This window comes from Mesoplodon densirostris, chromosome 9 (genome assembly GCF_025265405.1).
Source record: "Mesoplodon densirostris isolate mMesDen1 chromosome 9, mMesDen1 primary haplotype, whole genome shotgun sequence".
In the NCBI taxonomy this organism is placed as follows: Eukaryota; Metazoa; Chordata; class Mammalia; order Artiodactyla; family Ziphiidae; genus Mesoplodon; species Mesoplodon densirostris.
This window is the reverse complement of record NC_082669.1, coordinates 100389313-100409663: the sequence shown is the minus strand read 5'-3', so window position 1 is coordinate 100409663 and position 20351 is coordinate 100389313. Positions and strand designations below refer to the sequence as shown.

The 20351-nt window shown below is 43.0% G+C and overlaps 1 protein-coding gene and 1 pseudogene across 5 annotated transcripts in view; one reads left to right on the top strand and one right to left on the bottom strand.

The window, feature by feature from the left end:
• Nucleotides 1-13119, top strand: part of SLC37A3 (solute carrier family 37 member 3) — a 44318-nt gene extending 31199 nt beyond the window's left edge. For all 5 annotated transcript variants that reach the window (XM_060108409.1, XM_060108405.1, XM_060108407.1 and 2 more), the window contains 8 exons: nt 490-574; nt 1310-1488; nt 3704-3845; nt 5189-5290; nt 5892-5939; nt 6896-7047; nt 11238-11303; nt 12938-13119. In XM_060108409.1, the coding sequence (XP_059964392.1) occupies nt 490-574; nt 1310-1488; nt 3704-3845; nt 5189-5290; nt 5892-5939; nt 6896-7047; nt 11238-11303; nt 12938-13030 (867 nt within the window). In that variant the 3' untranslated portion in view covers nt 13031-13119. The remainder of the gene's footprint in view (nt 1-489; nt 575-1309; nt 1489-3703; nt 3846-5188; nt 5291-5891; nt 5940-6895; nt 7048-11237; nt 11304-12937) is intronic.
• A 3559-nt stretch (nt 13120-16678) lies between these two features.
• On the bottom strand, nt 16679-17792 carry LOC132496140 (large ribosomal subunit protein eL6-like; annotated as a pseudogene).
• Between the last annotated feature and the right edge of the window lie 2559 nt (nt 17793-20351).

The following is a 20351-nucleotide window of genomic DNA, read 5'->3' as shown; positions in this document are numbered from 1 at the left end:
TCCCTAAAGCATTGTCTCCCTCCTTCAACCTCTTTAGCTGTTTCCTTCTTCTGAATTCAGTTCCTCTGTTTGTTTCCTATTAGGACTGGGCCTTCTCATTTATCAGCTGCATGCTGCCTTATACTATTATTTTGTGTACTGTTTAATCCCCTCAACTGGAAAATATCTTTGAGAGCAGATACTGTCTTTTGTAGGAGGCCGAGTGGTGTAAGGAGTATTATTTGGGGGGCTAGTTCTGATTTCATGATCGTAATAGTACCACTCAGTGTCCAGTGGACCTTAATTATCCTCTCTGAGTCCCATAGAGTCACTGGGAAAAACTTGTGAGAAAACACAAGTAAAACACTTAGCTCAGTGCCTGGCACAGGCTAGGCGCTCAGCGCTCATTTCCTTTCCAGTCGCCCCGTCCTCCCGCCGTGTGCCTCTAATGAATGTGCCTTTAATGAGCATCTCAGATGCGTCAGGAGCACCTTTCCCTTCCCCCTCCAGTATGCCTTTCTGGTGACGGCGGCTGTGCAGTTTGCTGGTGGGATCATCATCTTCTTTGGACTCTTGGTATCACCCGAAGAAATTGGTGAGAAGCTACTCTTCTACTCAGAACGTCTTACTGTTACAGGCAAAGAGAAACCTGTGGCCAGAACAGCCCATCTCTTCCTTTCTAGGAGAACTGTGAGCTCCTTTCGGTGAATTCAAGGATCAGTATTGCTGTCCGTATCCTGTTGAGGCTGCGTCCTCGCCTGGCACAGCTGCAAATGTTTGAGGGAGTGAGGCTCACCTGTTTATAGATTCAGGGAAAACTCATCATCTGCAAATGGGTTTTATAATGGAGATGCTGGCTAGAAATTATCATGGATGGATTTAGAACTTCACTTCTTGAGACAGATTTCTTCTCCTTCATAAAAATAATTTAATGTGATACTTCTCTGGGGTTAAATACAGAACGTGTACAAGTGAAACCACAGAAGCAGATAGATACATGATTCTTCTCTCTTTTGAGTATACTAAAGAGACATGTCAGTTTAAGAGCACGTAATTAATGGTGTTTTTGGTATTATGTAGGAGAGATACCGTGATGTAGTTGAAAAAGCTTTGCTTTGAAGCCAGGTCAAGGAGAATTAGAGGCCTGGGTTTGTGGCTCATTAGCTGTGTGACCTTAATTGACCTTGGACTCTGAACCTTAGTAGCTGCTTCTGTAAAATGGAAATAAAAATAACATGGACCCTGTAAGTAATGATGCATGCAAAGCACTTAGCCCAGTGCTGGGCACCTGGAGGGCCCTCTATAAACATGGCTGTCACTCTTGTTATAGGTCTCCCAGGTACTGAGGCTGAAGAAAATTTTGAAGAAGACTCGCACAGGCCATTAATTAGTGGTGCTGAAAATGAAGATGAAGCTGAGCCTAATTATTCAATCCAAGAAGACAAGACTATTACCCAAGTCAAGGCAATAAGCTTTTACCAGGCTTGTTGCCTTCCCGGAGTTATAGCGGTAAAGCCTGTTCAAATCTCCTCACCACAGCCAGTGAGATGTTATAGCCTGAATAGTAACTCTGCCTGGGATAAAGTATCTTGAAGTATTTTGCTTCTCTCTGAGACTTTATTTTAGGAGTATATGTTCAGAGGAATAGCGAATATTGGCCCTCAGTTTGTTTCTGTATTGGCACCACTTGAAGTTTCATCTGAAATCTAATGCAGGGTTTGGCAAAAAACCTTTTCTGTGCAGAGCCAGTTAGTAAATGTTTTCAGCTTTGGGGGCACCATACAGTCTCTGCCACAATCGCTCAACTCAGTAGAGGAAAGGAGTCCATGGACGATATGGAACAAACGGGCCTGGCCGTATTTGGCCCATGAGCTGGAATTTGCTGACTGTGGTCTAGCCTTCGAGTAAGAAGGCAAAACTGATATTTTAAAATATATACCTTTTGACCTGTTGAAGTCTTATAGAATTATAAATAGCCCAAGAGAGGTTTGAATGGTTCATTAAGTCTGTTTGATTTGCCTATATTCTTACTATTCTAGGGGAAAAAAGTTTGCCCTTCTGTTAAAAGGTCCAGAGCAGAATACTCCACAGTATTTCCTGGTAATGCATTCCAGTGTTTCCGCAACCTTTACAGTTAGGTTTTTTCCTAATGTCTAAACTGAATCCCTTCTGCTGCAGTTTTTCTGTCTTGGTGTTTCGGGCGCTCTAGCGTGGGAGTGGAAGTTAAGAGGCCTAGGTTATGTTGCCAGCTTACCCATTAACTCGGCCTGGGGTAAGTCACTCAGCCCGTCCTGGTGTCTCAGTTCCCCTTCCTATGGACAGAAAGCCTACCAGTCCTCCCTGGGGTCTGTAATGCTGGGTTATTGTATTGTGAATAAGCACCTTTTTTATCTTATTGTTCAATGGTGCTTTATGAACGTGACCCCTCAGTAAATGCAGAGTCTGCAGGTCGTCCCATTTCATACTTTGCAGTTCCCTTCTACCTGCCCCCAAGCTAAGAGAACTGACATTTACAAACAACATAGTTTAGGCGTGAGTTAAAATTTAAGTGTAAGTTCCCACAAGTCTTCAACCAAAAGATGATGTGTAATACAAGGGAAATGCAAGTTCCTTTGGGCCTGTTCTTACGCTAATGATCAGTATTTTTTAAAGTAGTTATTAAAATGTTCTGCTGGTAATAGGTTAATTTCTGAGACAGAACTTAGATTTGTTGTGACTAAACATGGCTCTCTTTTGCTATTGCTTTGTGTTTCACAAGCTATTGTTCCCTGCCACGGGCAGGGTGTAAAGGAAATCCAGTTAACTTAATTCCTTTGTCTTTGTGGCAGGCTGTCTGGACAAAATGCACTCATGATTGGGATTTGGCTCTCTAGGGGGTGGCTGCTGCCCTGCCTGGGAAGCTGCTTTAAAACAAGTGATACCTAGGGAATAACTGGCAGCTCCAGGGAAAAGAATATACTAGCCAGACACCCTTTGAAGTCAGTCTCCCTGTTCCTCCCCCTTTTTCCTTTGATGCTAAATGTCAGGATTTCCTGGTAATAATGTGTTGAATATAGGATTCTCAGCCCCGCTGCCATCTTAAGGCAGCTGTAACTTTCATTCCTCAACCTAGAGCCACAAGACCCATGACGATCCTGTTCTTTCATTTTTGACTCAAAGCTTGTGGAAACTACAGCGTGAAAGTAGTTTTCATGTTGATGCTTTTCTTAGACCTTGGAACCGTAGTCCAGTCCCATTGCTTTGCATTGTCCATGATGTTAACTTCACAGGAAGTAGAACCAAAAAAGTCTGGCTGCTTGCAATAAAGGCTGTGATGTTACTGGATCCGTTTGCTTATGGTTAGTGCTAGTCAGTGGCATGAATACCTTTTATCTTTATCTAAATAAAGAAATATGAGTATGTGCCCTGTCTTGCAGGTTCAAAACACTGGTTTGCTTCTACCAGAGAACTGAAAGAAGAAAGTGGGGGGACAATTAAGGAGTAGTCCTATGTGTTTTTTATCCCAAGGCCTACTGTACTGACTTTCTAGGCGCTAAGCGGGGATGAAGAGAAGAGGGAGACTAGGTAAAGTCAGGCAAATAGGAATTTGTAGGAACATTTAATTTGAAAATCAGGTACTATTCGCCCCAAACCCCTCTGTTTTGTTTTGTTGTTTAATGACATGTAAATGGTAGTTATGTTGTGCCGTTTGTTCCTTACTGGTAGTTGGATGTTTTTCTTACAGTATTCACTGGCCTATGCCTGCTTGAAGTTAGTGAATTACTCCTTCTTCTTCTGGTTGCCCTTTTATCTGAGTAATAACTTCGGATGGAAGGAGGCTGAAGCCGACAAGCTGTCCATTTGGTACGATGTTGGAGGAATTATAGGTAAGGCCAGTGATACATCTTTTTCTGTAATAAGAATTAGTCACTAATCATATTTTACTGGGTTATGAAATCTGGCATCATTTAAAGTTTTATTACTTACTCCACAGCTATTTTTCCTAAACTGTCCTACGAGTAAATAGCCAAAGTCTTAACAACAACAACAACAACAAAAAAGTCCTTAGAAAAGAAGACCTAGCCTATGGCAGCCCTGTGATTTATAGGGCTCTTTTTTCTCAGTCCTTTGTTGATGGATCAGTTCTTTTGTCTTGGGAAGTGCAGGGTTGTCTCTCTCTGATCTCTTTAAGTGTAACCCTTTTGTACACCTTCAGCAGTAGCTTAGCTGTAAAGCAAATTGTATGTCAGAGGTTCAAGTTAGGATGTGAATGTGTTCATTTTATATACCACACTGCAGCCAGAGAAGGGAAACATACTAGCTTAGTGTATTGATTGTCAGATCATAAAGGTAGGACTAATAGCAGGGATGAATTTTTTTGTTTTGCAGTTGCTTCATTGTACACAGCAGATTTTAAACAGTGACTTTTTGCTCTAACTGGAAGTGTAAACAAGGAAGTAGGAAACTTTAAAATCAGACAGACGTACCGGTTGCATGTTAGTGGGTGCTGCTTATATGGCTATGGCAGAACCTTAATATCCTTTTTGTAATGTTTACATTTAGAAGTGTGGGAAGACTAAACTGCCCTGAGCGCATGAAAGCACAGTGTATCCTTAGGTGATATCCTGTTGCTGTATTTGAACTTGTGTGTCCTTATTCTTAGATCCAGAGCCAAAGGTGAGGTTGCTGCCTTTAGACTTGCACGTACTTCTGATGAGGGTGTACCAGGTGTCCCATTGCCCCTAGACTCCAAGTAGGACTGCATCTAAATGTGACTGCGGTGCTTCAAGGATCCACATCACTTCTTTTAAACGTCTTGACCTATTAGTTATTACCAAACCATGATTGCTGCATTCAATTTTAGTGAATATTTATGTTCACTACTACTAATAGCCGATGAAGCACAGTCCTTAATTATCTTTTAAAATAAAAAGCAGGAAAAGCCTTCACAGCTGGTTGGAGAAGGAAAAACAGCAAGGAACAGTGGGGTAGTTTTGATGATATTCCCTTATTTGTGGTGTCCCGTCCCCATCAGCCATCATGGCAGTTAATAGTCAGGTAACCTTTCTGAAAGGAAATTACGGAGGAAATTTTTGAGGAGAGCCAGCTCTCTTTTTGGATAGACCAGTGTTAGGATCCTGATCGCAGGTGGAGGGTATGTGGTAAGCAAGAGTCAGGTAACTGAGCTAAATTAGAAATTTTGATCGAGTTTCACTCTTTGTGCTTGAAGGTGGAACTCTGCAAGGCTTCATCTCTGATGTGCTACAGAAGAGAGCCCCGGTGTTAGCTCTCAGTCTGCTTCTGGCCGTCGGGTCCCTCGTTGGATATAGTCGTGAGTATTCCCTTGCACTTAACCTGTTTTCCTCATCTCTTAGGACTCAGGCATTTATTTGCCTTGAGTCAGTGATCAACCCTGGGCGGGTAGTTGAGACCAGCCACAAAGGCATAATATGGGACCTTTGTAAATGCCGCTAAAAGTATCACATAGTTTTATTTGTGTTGGGGAGGAAACTGGCATCTCTTTTGCTTTGTTGGTTTGTTTAAAAGCTTGCTTGGGAGTGTATATGCTTTGTTCAAGGGTAGGCTCCAGAGTGGCAGCATTAGAGCCAATAAAACAATAAAAGGGACAAGATTTCAAAAGAGGAGAGATGGTAATTAGTAGGTTTGGTGTATGTCCCTTAAGATGCTGCTGAGATAGAAGTAGAGTTCTCCTGTAAGCTTTTAGAAGTCACATTAGCTTGAGCACCAGCAAGAAGCAGACATTACAGATAAAAGTCGGGGGAGGTGGTGATGGAGCTGTATGCACTTGTTATCCCTGGGAGCGATCTGTGAGGTCACGGAGATCCAGGCCCAGATCTGCGTGTACTGTTGGGTGGAGGCACACGTAATGCGCTCCTCAGATCATTGTTCTGTGTCTGTGTCTTTCCTCACAGGTTCTCCAAATGATAAGTCCATCAATGCGCTTCTGATGGCTGTCACAGGTATGGCATAGGCTCCATTTCACTGTACTGTTCCTCTGTAAGGAAAAAAAGGAAACTGGTTTCTCCTTCAATTTGAGTAATGCTAAAACCACAATCATAGAGAGCTCCGAAGGTAAAAGGAAAGATGCCTCCTTCAGACCCTACTTCTCTGCTCTCGTGTGACCTCCTCAGTCCTGTCGTGACAGAGGCAGTCCCTCTTGACAGAGATTTTCTGAGCTTTTTGATTGCTGCCCCGCCCGCTCATGTTACTTGCGGAAGTGGCTTAGGAAGATGCCACATTGGAAACCAATCCACCGACTTTCAAAAGGTCCAGTATAGCTAGTTTTTCCTCCTGTGTTGGAATTGGTCAGAATTTCTTCACTTGAGCCCCAGATGAAACAATTGAGTGCAATTAGGGACCGTGTTATAGAAGAATTCTTATTTTTAAACTTGAGATCATAGGTTAGTGGGAGCTGCTCCTGCTCTATGAGGCACATGGGACTGATGCAGCCTCTTGAACAGATTCACATGGGCCAACTCCTGCTCAGTCCTTGGACAGCCTCACCGGCAGCAGTGGCAGATGGAACCCCCTACACCATTGAAATCGCTTTTTCTCCTGTCTCTCTTTTTTTTCAATATGTTTGGTTGAATTTGGGCAGTCAGATGCTCTGCGCTGCACCTCTACCATAAGAGAATTTGAGAAGCTAGTGCAGCTAGTTGTCAATGCATGCACACTTCACAGGATTAGAAAGCTGTGTGTTCACTCTATTTTCTAGAGAAAAGTGGATGCTAACTAGTTTGAAGATGTTACTATCTGGGGGAGTTTCCATTTTTATTGGTTATTTTTTTCCCCTCTTTTCGTTTCTCTCCAACATACTGATTGGAGTACTGGGATTAAGAGTTTGCTTTATTCAGTAGATTCCTAGCGTTGTTACAGATAGTGTCTTAATAAGAACCTGTTCTGTTTATGACTTCAGGATTTTTTATTGGTGGACCTTCTAATATGATTAGCTCTGCTATTTCTGCGGACCTGGGTCGTCAGGAGCTGATCCAAGGCAGCACTGAGGCCTTGGCGACCGTCACAGGAATAGTTGATGGAACCGGGAGCATTGGCGCTGCGGTGGGCCAGGTGAGAGAGCAGGGGAGGGCTTGACATGGAGTGTTCGGCAGTTCTTCAGCGGTGGAAGAGTTTACCCCTGCCCTCTGGGCCACAGTAGGGTGGCACTCGTCTGCTGTAGTGCACTGTACTGAAAGCCTTGGGTTTTTAGTCTCTGAGGTCCAGCTGATGTGACCTAATGTGGAAGGTCGCTCTACATTTATCAGTTCCTTCTTTCCACTTTTACCTCCAGATTCTTCCTGTCTTAAAAGAAGCTAACACCTCATAAGACAGATTCTCCAGTCCCAGCCCTCTACCCCCTTCTTCCAGCCTGAACTTGGCACTCCAAGGAGGCCATGAGACACATGCTTCTCATTACCCCACACCTGGCATGCAGGCCCTACCTCTCTCCCCCTACCAGACACACGTACACACATTCTTCCCATGGATCCCTGCCAGAAATTGCCACGGACTCTGCAGCTGCCCTGAGTTGCTTACCCTGCTTCCTACAACTGTGTCTCAAAAGGCGGTTCATAAATGTCTTATGCCAGAATCATCTGGGGGTTCATTAAAGTACCGAACACTAAGCTTACTGTAGACTTGCTGAGTGAGAGCCTGGGGACCTGTATTTCAGCAAGCCTTCCTGGTGATTCTTATGCACTCTAAAGTTTGAGATCTTCTGGGCTAAGATGGGCCTACTCTAGGTAATCAGAACTATTCAAATCGATCTTTTTTGCTTACATTCGGCTTCAGAGAGGCATCCCTTCTCTGGGACAGTCAGGAGTCATGCCTCTCCTAGGGTGTACTACTCTAGGTCGTTGAGTGCTAATTTTGCAAAATGTGGATTTGAGAATCAACTGCAGGGATAAAATGGTTGAAACCGTGGAAGTGATGTGATGTTTAATGGGGAAAGAAAATATAGGCAGAACCTCAGAGGATGCCCAATGGTCACAGAAACAGGAAGCCAGAATTTGAGGAGGTGTATTACTCAGATCATAGAGGTAGAGAGGTCAGGAGAAAGAGAATGGAAGGAAAAAGGCTGGTAGTTTTGACATTGAGGTCATTAAATGGCCTTGAAGATTGCTGCTTAATGGGGGTGGATCAGTGGTACCCAACTGCTAGTGGTTAATGCAAGAACAAATACTGAGGGAGATACACCATCTTAATGCTGGTCTCCACCCAGCCATATATTACACATTTATTTGTTAATGTCTGTGTCTCCCACTGTAAGGTGAGCTTCACGAGGGCAGCATTTTATTTGTTTTGTGTTCTACTGTAGCCCTGGTACCAGGAGCGGTGCCTGGCACACAGTAGACATTCAGATGTTTGTGGAATGATTGTAGAATGAATGATTTGTAGGATCAGTGTGTTAGCATATTTGATTCTGAGACTAAAGGAAAAACAAACTTAGCAAAGGTAGGAGAAATGTGTTCTGGAGTAGGAACTAAAAAAATGCTGTTGGCCACATGTTCAGATGTCTTCATATAAGGGGTATTGGGCATCCTTTTCTGAAATTACTGTATTTTAAGTTTTCCTTCCCAGCTAATGTTTTCCTTATTAATCAAATGGGTAGATTGTAATTAGCATTTCAAGGAGTTTCTTTTCGTTTAGAATGCCTGCCAATGTTAAGATCCCTGTCTGTGAACATGGGTCAGCATTAGATTGACGTTCATGGTTTGGGAAGCAGGACCAGGACTAAAGCATAGCTAGCTTTACTCATTCCCCCGCCATGTTGATTTTTGAATGATTTCCTATTGCTTGAGGTATGAAATCCCAAACTTCATGACTTAATATGGACTTAATAAAGCCCTTAGAAGGAAACATAGGGACGACGCCTCGTGACAGATATATACCAGTGGTCAGTAAGCACCTGAAAAGATTCTCAGCATCCTTAGGGAGATGCAAAGCAAAAACATGGGCTACCACTTGAGACCTAATTAGGATGGCTGTAATTAAAACAAAACAAAACAGAGTAACAAGTGATGGTGAGAATGTGGAGAAATTCACATACAGTGCTGGTGGGAATGTAAAATCGTGCAGCTACTGTAGAATACACTATGGTGGTTCCTCAAAAAGTTAAACATAGAATTACCATATGACCCAGCAGTTCCACTCCTAGGTATGTTGTACCCCAAAGAATTGAAAACGGATTCAGATATTTGTTTGCTGATGTTCACCGCAGCATTATTCATAGTAGCCAAAAGTGTCAACTCAAGTGTCCATTGATAGATGAATGGATAAACAAAATGTGGTATATCTATGCAATGGAATATTATTTAGCCATAAAAAGGAATGGAGTTCTGATACATTCTACAGCACGAATGAACCTTAACAACATTATGCTAAGTGAAATAAGCCAGACACAAAAATAGTGTGATTCTACTTAACATGAAATATCTTGAATGGAAAATTCATAGACAAAGCAGATTAGAGTTTATCAGGGGCTGAGGAGAGGGGCCATGGAGGGTTCTTGCAGAGAGTTAACGGGTGCAGCGTTTCCGTTAGGGGTGATGAAAACTTTTGAAAATAGGTAGTGGTGATGGTTGTGCAACATCATGAATGTATTTGATGCTGCTGAGTTGTACACTGAAAGATGGTTAAAATGGCAAGCTTTGTGTTACATGTATTTTTTTTTTTAAAAAGCATGGGTTGGGCTTCCCTGGTGGCACAGTGGTTGAGAGTCCGCCTGCCGATGCAGGGGATACGGGTTCATGCCCCGGTCCGGGAAGATCCCACATGCCGCAGAGCGGCTGGGCCCGTGAGCCATGGCCACTGAGCCTGCGCGTCCGGAGCCTGTGCTCCGCAACGGGAGAGGCCACAACAGAGGCCCGCATACCGCAAAAAAAAAAAAAAAAAAAAAAAAAAGCATGGGTTAAAAACTATTGGATACCTTTTATTAATTGAAAATAAAAGCATATGCTGTAGAGTGTCAAAGTCATACAGTAATCCTATGAGCAAATAGTGTAATTGAAAAATGAGTGGTATACTTAAAAGACGAACTTTAAAAAAAATATTTATTTATTTGTTTGTTTGTCTGGCTGCGTCGGGTCTTAGTTGTGGCATGCAAACTCTTAGTTGTGGCATGTGTAATCTAGTTCGCTGACCAGGGATCGAACCCAGACCCCCTATATTGGGTGTGTGGAGTCTTAGCCACTAGACCAAGCATCAATTATAGTACCATTCACTGGAAGAAGGAATGATTAAATGGAAGTGACTTGAGGCTGTTCATCATCCTCTCTTAATTTTTTTAAATAAATTTATTTATTTTATTTTATTTATCTTTGGCTGTGTTGGGTCTTCGTTGCTGCACACGGGCTTCCTCTAGTTTTGGCGAGTGGGGGCTACTCTTCGTTGCAGTGCATGGGCTTCTCACTGAGGTGGCTTCTCTTGCTGTGGAGCACAGAATCTAGGTGCGTGGGCTTAGTAGTTGTGGCTCACGGGCTCTAGAGCGCAGGCTCAGTAGTTGTGGCACATGGGCTCAGTTGCTCCATGGCTTGTGGGATCTTCCCGGACCAGGGCTCAAACCCGTGTCCCTTGCATTGGCAGGTGGTTTCCTAACCACTGCACCACCAGGGAAGTCCCCATCATCCTCTCTTAATAGCAAAGTGAAAAAAAATATACCTCCTGGACTTGTGCCTTCTGTTACACAGTTTTTGTATGTGGACTCTGCCAGCTTACCAAATGAAGGCTGTCAATAAAGTTTAAATAGGAGCATGTATATGCAACAGCTCTGCAAACTGCAAAACATTATACAAATCCTAACTCCCTTTTGTTTTCTAGAAGAGATATGTTTAATCTACTTTTTTAAAAAAAATTATTTATTTTATTATTTATTATTTTTGGCTGCATTGGGTCTTCGTTGCTGCGTGTGGGCTCTCTAGTTGTGGTGAGCAGGGGCTACTCTTTGTTGCAGTAGTACTCTTTGAAGCACGGGCTTCTCATCGCAGTGGCTTCTCCTGTTGTGGAGCATGGGCTCCAGGTGTGCGGGCTTCAGTAGTTGTGGCTCGTGGGCTCCAGAGCACAGGCTCAGTAGTTGTGGCGCAGGGGCCTAGTTGCTCCGCAGCATGTGGGATCTTCCGGACCAGGGCTCGAACCCACATCCCTTGCATTGACAGGCGGATTCTTAACCACTGCGCCACCAGGGAAGTCCTAATCTACTTTTTAGCTACTTCAGTTTATTAATTTATAAAGGATTATATTGTGATTTCTTTTTCTCCCTTTAGTATTTAGTGTCTTTGATCCAGGACAACCTAGGATGGATGTGGGTTTTCTACTTTTTCATTCTTATGGTAAGTGTGTGCCCTTTTTGTTTTTTTTAAACTAGTAGTTTTTAAATTAAATTAGTTCAAAGCATTTACTTAAATCACTTTTTTTACACGCAAAGTAGGTTTTTTTTGTTGAGGAATAATTGACTTAAAATAAATTGTATATATTTAACAAGTAAAATTTGGTACAGTTTAACATATGTGCACGCATGTCTGTGAACCCATCATCCCGATCAGGACAGTAAATGTATCCATCACTCCCAAAAGTTTCTTCATAGCCCTTATGTAATCCCTGTCTCTTGCCTCTCTACCATCCCACCTCTCTCCAGGTAACTACTGATGTACTTTCTGTTGCTATAGATTAGCTTGCGTTTTCTTGAGTTTTATATACATGGAATCATACACTATGTATTTTTGTCTGCTTCTTTCAGTCAGCATAATTATTTTGAGATTCATCCATGTTGTTGCATGTATCAATAGTTCATTTCTTTTTATGGTTAAATCACTTCTTAAACCAACAAAATTGCTGACCACTTTTAAAGATTCTTTTGTGAAAAGTAACATTTTATGATTCTGAAAGACACATTCATTTTTCAAGGAAGGAAAGGGCTGTTAGTTTGCCCTTGACCTGAGTCTAATGAGTATTGTCATTTATAATTCCAGAAAAAATGAAGAGAGGCTTATATCCCCAACCATTAATCAGGGTACTCTTCCAGAGTACTCTCTGTCTGCTAAATATAATTTGGGAATTCTGAAGGAAATGTGTACGCCAAGCTACATAGGGTTAAAAAAGAAGCATTGCTGTAATTAACACTGTGGTGTGCAAGTTCTAAAATGAACCTCGAGTCTCTTGAGAAAATATCTGTTGTGCCTTCAACATTCTTGGCTGGAACTCTGTACTTTCTGGGAAACAGCCAATACAGAATTAGGCCTTGTGCTTTTAAAACATTGCTCTCTGTTGAATAAGCATGTGACATACTCTTATCACATATTGAGACGGTGCTCAAGACAGGTCTACTTGAGAGTCTGGTGACGGCTTTGTCCACCAGGGGATGCATTCAGTATCCTGTCGCTGAATCTAGGGCATCCTAATTGGAGGCAGCCTCCATTGCCCAAGTCTAGACGCTGTCCTCCAGCCTATCCAAGGAGCCTTTGGGATAGCTCAGCACCTGGAATCCCCTGGAGCTGCCTTAAGGCTTATGTACTCTCCTATCACAAAGGATGCTTTCTTCTGCCTGAGTGCCCTCCAGCTTCTACAGACTGGGCCATATAACTCTGTCATCTACTTCTGAGTAAAGGGAAGTATCTCCTGAGGAACCTGTTGGTATGATCATACTAGAAATGTAATAGAAAACTGAATCTGTTAGAAGAAACACTGTTTAAATCTGAGCTCCAGTATCAATTTTCTGCCCTACCTATGAGTTATTTAATCTGTGTACCTTAGTTCTTTTTTTGGAGACTGTAATGTAACATTAAGTATTTTGTAATATTAACTGGAATTTTCAAAATCATTTTCTAATTCATTAAAGATTGAGTTGTCCTTGTACGAAGTCAAAAAGAATGTAATTGTCCCAATTCATTATTATGTTCGAAACATGATGCTCTAACAGAATTAATTAACTTGTCACTGCATGTTTAATGCTTTTTTCTCTTCACAGACAAGTTGCACAATTCTATTTATTTCACCATTAATAGTGAGGGAAATATGCTATCTTATGCAAAGACGACAAGCTCGCATATTGAGTGGGTGACTGGTGCCCACAAAAGAACAAGAATAATAGGAGACACATCAGGACTATTTCTTTTCATTCATCTTATTTTGGGGTTGTCTTAAGAGCTCCAGCATAACCTCAGATTGTCAAGCCTCTTTCAACAGTGTCAGCCACCGGAGATGCTGACCAGAGTGAAGGCTGGGCTGTTTTTCTACACTACAGGAATTATTATTAATGATTTTTATCGCTGTTGTTTCATGAATGTACTGAATGGCCTATGAATCTGCCAGCGTCTTTGTTGGCCTGTGGAGGTTTATCCTTTTAACCGTAAATGCTGTATTGGACTTGGACCCAAGTTCTCCAGCCTGGAAAGCCGAGTGACCACAAGGCAGTCAGGCGTGGTTTGTATCAGTGACGTGCTCCACGAATAGAAAGGATCGTTGCATTTTGCTTTAGTCATGAGTTTGCAGAGCATGCCTCGTCTCTGAAGCATCAAATCCGGATAAAGCACTCTAGCTGGGTCTAGCGTAAGCCTGCCTTGGACAGAGAATCCCTTTGTTAACCACGGTGGGAAAAATCACACTACCTGCTGATTGGCTCAGTCACTCTGTATCTGCTCTAAAGTTGTTCAGCTTCAGAAGCAGAAATATCTTCAAGTGATTGTCAACTTGTTCTCCTCCGTCTTCATTCAGAATTCCCTTTGACTCCTGGAAGTCTTTAGTCTTCCTTTCAAGGACCATAAGGTACCTCAATTGTGAACATGCCAGTGTGTAATTTACAACTGAAGTACTCAACCCCAGATCTGTTCTCTGGGAACTTTAGGATCCACTAGGAAGCTAATCTGCTTAGCCCTATTTTCAGAGGATTGATCTCTGTTGCAGCTGGGTTCCTTGCATTACCTCAGCAGAAGACTAGAATTAGAGAAAAATGAAAGACCTTTTGGCCCTGTAATCACATTAATGGATTACTAGGGCCTGAGGCGTATCTAGGTATCTATTCTTTAGAAGTTTGTAGAATATATGTCTTCAAGGCTGTGAATTCTATACTAATTATCAATATTTTAAGGTCATACTGTATATATATTTTAAATTATGGAAGTTAACAGTTGAAAAATGTGCAATTTTGAGGGCTGCCTAATTTGCATTGGGTTAGGGAATATTTTTCAACCTCTTGCTTTATACTCTCAAATGTGGTGCGTTTAGGAACTTGTTAATGTTATTTAATCAAGCAGATTTCCAATTGCTCATTACTGACAAAAAGGGAAAATATGAAACACAGAAAGGGAAAATAAACTGACTTTTATAATAAACATCTGTCCACCTGGTTATTTTACATATACTGTGAGCTCCGCGCTGTAGAATGTGACTCATGCCTTGCAATTTCCTGCTACTGAGTGTTCCCTGGTGACCATTCACTGACCCTACGGTGTTGCCAGATTGTACAGGTCTATTTCTACTACATTCTGTGAAAGCCTTCCCTTCCCCTTTGTGTAAGATTATGCTAAGTTTGGATGAGTTGCCTAGTCGTAATTTAAGAATCATCTGTAGCTGAACCCCATTTTGATTATTTAGCCTCTGTCTGACATTTGGCTGAGAGTTTCCTCTCCCCCCACGTATGGTCACATCTTCGTATCCTGACACCAGCCATTGTTTTCTTTCTCCAGTTTAAACTTAGCTGGACAAGTGTTCCTCTGACCTCTCTGTAGCCCCCAAGTTGTACCTGAAATGAAATTATAAATAAAACAACTGCTCAGCACTGAATGAAATTATATCTTGCACTATGGGTGTATTTCCTTTGTTCTCTTTCTGGCAGTCTACATACTTGTTAGCTTTAAAGAACTCCTAAGAGTTAACTTATTTTTTTTCCCTTGAAGAAAAGGCCATAGTGAAGGCCAGTTTGGAAAAGCATTCTTCTATGACACCTCGATCCTCCCATACTCACTAGGTTGAAATACAGCGCTCTGGCCTGCCTTTTCTTGTCATACGGTGTTTTCTTTTCTCCTTCCATATGGTTTCAAAGGGAGAAAGGCCCCTCTCCACTCCTGCTTATTCTAGTCTTTGCTGCTTCCTGGAGGGCTCGTGTCCCAGTCAACATTCACACAAGAAATGTCTGAGGGCCCCCTGTGTGCATCGTGAAGTTCAGCGAGATGGAGGGTACAGGATGCTCTTGTCCACCCCTTCCCTTTCCTTTCCAACATCAGAAGTCCTCCCTCCTCCCTCATAGGTAACTGATAAAGCCATTTCTTATCCCTACTAGTTCTTCTGACTTAACGTCCCATTTTCCTTTTCACAACCAAATCCTTTGAGTTAACAGATGGTATCTGCTGCCTTCCTGGCTGTGCTACTCACTTCCTCCTCAACTAGGTAACTAACTGTGTCTATTTGTCCAGGACACTCCTGGTTTATGCCTGATGTTCTGACATAATTATCACGTCATAATTACAGCACTTTCCTTTGCTCTCCCAGTGTCCTAGTTTGGATATGTTACCCTTAACCTTGGACCTTTTTTGCATCGCTCTCCAGAAACTGAAGGTCATAGAACTTGGATATCTTTTTTTCCTCATTCCTTATCTTTCTTAATCCTCCTCTTATACTTGACTCTGGTAACCACTTCATCTTCTCCAGGACTTTTTTTCTTTGGCTTCTATGGCATTTTAATGTATTGAATCTTCTTATTTCCTATCTTTTACTGGGTTCTCTGCTCACCCTCTGCTAGTTTCCAATAGGGGTCACCAGCTTTCCCAGATGAGCTGTTCTTAATACCTAACAATAGCTCTGTTAAGTACTAAAGAGAGATAGGGCATCCATTTATATAATACTATCTGGTGTTTAGTTAACTGCAAGTCTCAAGGGAAGTGAGCTCAACTTATGTAACCTCAACCCCTCTCCCATCCCCACCCAGACCACACTGCCAATTGGCTTTATGAATGGTTTTCAGATTTTCTAAGTCATAAACCCTTTTGAGAATCTGACAGCCATTTGCCCTCTCCCCAGATCAAAATGCACCTGTGAACAAATTTTCAAGGTTTATTACAGGGTGTTCACAGGCCAAAACTTGAAGCCCGTCCTTAGACCACAAAGTTAGAAACCTTGGTTGAGAGAATCAAGTGCCACCTGTTAGCCTGAGGTTTCCCACAATCCAACTTCAGTGTGTTTCTTCTTTTAAAAAAAAAAAATTTTAATTTATTTATTTATGTATTTAGGCTGCACCAGGTCTTAGTTGCGGCATGCGAGATCTAGTTCCCCAACCAGGGATCAAACCTGGGCCCCCTGCATTGTGAGCATGGAGTCTTACCCACTGGACCAACAGGGAAGTAAGTCCCTCAGTTTGTTTCTTTACTGAATCTCCTGATGTCTCTCTACACGAACCTTCTACATAATCAGACTGGTTAGCTTATTACTTGACTACAAATGGCAGTGTGTATTCATATCAGTTTATCATTTTTTTTGGAAGCACCTGTGTTTTCTTTCTTTTTTTTTTTTGTGGTACACGGGCCTCTCACTGTTGTGGCCTCTCCCATTGGGGAGCACAGGCTCTGGACGCGCAGGCTCAGCAGCCATGGCTCACAGGCCCAGCCGTTCCATGGCATGTGGGATCTTCCCGGACCGGGGCACGAACCCGTGTCCCCTGCATCGGCCGGCACTCTCAACCACTGTGCCACCAGGGAAGCCCTGGGTTTTTTTTTTTTTTTTTTTTGGACCCAATTATTTAATTAGGTTCTTTGGAAGAAGTTTAGAACACTACTTTGTGAGGATAAATTCCGTTTGTAAGAGCGAACACAGAGCGGAGGTAGCCCTGGAGCTGAGGAACAGCTTTGATTCTTCGCAGAATTTGTGAGTCCACAGCTTTCTGATCAACCTTCCGCTGCTCTGTAATCTCATATTTCTCTCTGTGTCGAAGGTCTCACCTTCCTGGTGCCTGGGCTTACGCAGTTTCTTCTTCTTGAAGTAAGCATCAGTGAGATGTTCTGGGATTTTCACACCGCTGATAACAATTTTGGTGGAAGTGGCAATGACAAATTTCGGGTGTGTTCTCCGCAGAGGAACTCGATTGAAGGACGGAGGCCCAGTCACAAGTAGCAAAGCCACTGCTCAGCTGCTGCAGGAAAATGACCCTCTTGCCTCTGTGGCGCCCAGTGAGGATAATCAGAATGGTCCCAGGAGGGATGCTAGCGCGCAGTTTTCTCACATGCTTACTGAAGGGTTTTGTTTTTTTTTTTTGCTGTACGCGGGCCTCTCACTGCTGTGGCCTCTCCCGTTGCAGAGCACAGGCTCCGCGGCCATGGCTCGCGGGCCCAGCCGCTCCGCGGCATGTGGGATCTTCCGGGATCGGGGCACGAACCCGTGTCCCCTGCATCGGCAGGCAGACTCTCAACCACTGCGCCACCAGGGAAGCCCTACTGAAGGGTTTTTTGCCGTGACTCAACAGCTTTCGAGGCACATCTTCAGTAGGATGATACCTAGGCATTTTGCGAAGTTTAACCACCCGGGTACCACCATTCTTGTCACCACCAACTGGTTTTGTGACAGTAGCAAGAACCGTCACCTTCTTTTTCTTTTCCACCTTGGATTTCGCTGCCGAATACTTCCTCTTGTACAAGGCCTTTCTGGAATACACAGCCGATCGGGAATATCTGCCAATGCCTCTGACCAGGACAGGGTTTCCGCTGCAGTGGGGCTTCCCCTTCTTAACGTGCTTCACCTTTTTAACTTTGCCACCAGCATCAGCCTTCTTGGCTTCAGGTTTTTTCTCCTTAGTATCTGGCTTCTCAGCCTTTTCACCCGCCATCTTGCAAGATGGGGAAAAGCTGGTTTGTTTTTTAAATGAAAAAAATGTTTAATTGTGATAAGATACATGTAACATAAAATGTACCATCTTAACCATTTTGAGTATACAGTTCAGTAGTGTTAAGTGTTAATATATTCACATCGTAGTGCTTAACTTCTAGTGTTGATTCACACTTCTGGTCTGTGATACCCCTTCTTAACTCTCTGCTTTCTGAATCTTAATTTTTCCTCAAGACTTGGACAAGCACCATCTAGTCCAAGAAACCATTTTCCAGCCAGCCTTACTAGCCCCCCATCGTCTCGCCTTTTTTTGGTAGCAATAGCAATATTACTTATTTGGTCCTTAGCTGCTTTGGTCTAACCTGTTTTTTTTTTGGTTTTTTTTTACATCTTTATTGGAGTATAATTGCTTTACAATGGTGTGTTAATTTCTGCGTTATAACAAAGTCAATCAGTTATACATATACATATGTTCCCATATCTCTTTCCTCTTGCATCTCCCTCCCTCCCTCCCTCCCTATCCCACTCCTGTAGGTGGTCACAAACCACCTAGCTGATCTCCCTGTGCTATGCGGCTGCTTCCCACTAGCTATCTATTTTACATTTGGTAGTGTATATATGTCCATGCCTCTCTCTTGCTTTGTCACAGCTTACCCTTCCCCCTCTCCATATCCTCAAGTCCATTCTCTAGTAGGTCTGTGTCTTTATTCCTGTCTTACCCCTAGGTTCTTCATGACATTTTTTTTCTTAAATTCCATATATATGTGTTAGCATACAGTATTTGTCTTTCTCTTTCTGACTTACTTCACTCTGTATGACAGACTCTAGGTCTATCCACCTCATTACAAATAGCTCAATTTCGTTTCTTTTTATGGCTGAATAATATTCCATTGTATATATGTGCCACATCATCTTTATCCATTCATCCCATTAAACTGTTTTTATATCTAACTCCCCAAGGTGATTATTGGTCTTCTTTTTTTTTTTTTTTTTTTGGCTGCATTGGGTCTTCATTGCTGTGCGCGGGCTTTCTCTAGTTGCGGCGAGCGGGGGCTGCTCTTCGTTGTGGTGCATGGGCTCTAGCCGCGCGGGCTTAGGTAATTGTGGCACGTGGGCTTAGTAGTTGTGGCTTGCAGGCTGTAGAGCGCAGGCTCAGTAGTTGTGGCGCACGGGCTTAGTTGCTCCGGGGCATGTGGGATCTTCCCGGTCCAGGGCTTGAACCCGTGTCCCCTGCATTGGCAGGCGGATTCTTAGCCACTGTGCCACCAGGGAAGCCCTGATTATTGGTCTTTTTCTCCAATGCCTAGTTCTTTGCATGGTTGGTGCTGCATAAATGTTGATCATGTTGGAAAAGGTGGAAGGAGAAGGAGTGGAGGGGGGCCGAGTGGAGTGTGGCTCCCTGACCCCGCATGTGGCTCTTCCCCTTGCTTTACAACATGACACCGCCTCCCACAGTAAATGACCAGGTTATCAGGCCAGGCCGTGGGGCAGAGAATGCATTGTCCTCTCCTTAGGCTCTTCAGTAGCCGTATCGGCTCTCCTGGAGAGCTAAGCCACAGTGAAGGGCGAGCTTGCTGCTACAGAAGAAACCGCATGTTGTTCAAGCTGCTGTCTTTATTCCTGCTGCGTGTTTTCACCTGGCCCGTCCTCTTCCTTCCAGTTCTGTCTGCCCCTCTGAGCTCCTGATGTTCTACCTCCATGGGACTTTGCTTTTTTTTTCTTAATTGAAGTTTAGTTGATTTACAATGTTGTGTTAGTTTCAGGTGTACAGCAAAGTGATTCAGTTACACATACGTATATATATTTTTTTCTTCAGATTCTTTTCCCTTATAGGTTATTACAAAATATTGAGTAGAGTTCCCTATGCTATACAGTAGGTCCTTGTTGGTTATCTGTTTTATATATAGTAGTGTGTATATGTTCATCTCCATGGAGCTTTTCCTGATTACCCCACTTCTAATGCTCTTTCCTTTCCTTAAAATTCTAGAGTCGTTACACAGAATGTGCAGTCTGCCCAGGCCGAGTGATTTTACTGCCTTATTTTGTTCTCTGGTTGTTTCTGGTTAAGTTGTTGTTTCCTCAATTAAATTGTGAGCGTGAAAGAGTCAACTCCATGTCCAAGGTCGCAGCAACCATCAATCAAGACAGCTGGTTTATCTTCCCTTGTGGCCTCTGTACTTACAGGCACATCTTCCTTTTGCTTTTCCTTAAATGCCCTGATCATTTCTGGTGACCAAGTTTTTATTTATTTATTTATTTATTTATTTTTGGCTGCATTGGGTATTCATTGCTGCGTGCAGGCTTTCACTAGTTGAGGTGAGCGGGGGCTACTCTTCGTTGTGATGCATGGGCTTCTCATTGCAGTGGCTTCTCTTGTTGCGGAGCACAGGCTCTAGGTGTGCGGGCTTTAGTAGTTGTGGCATGCGGGCTCAGTAGTTGTGGCTCACGGGCTCTAGAGCGCAGGCTCAGTAGTTGTGGCTCGCAGGCTTAGTTGCTCCATGGCATGTGGGATCTTCCTGGACCTGTGTCCCCTGCATTGGTAGGAAGATTCTTAACTACTGTGCTACCCAGGG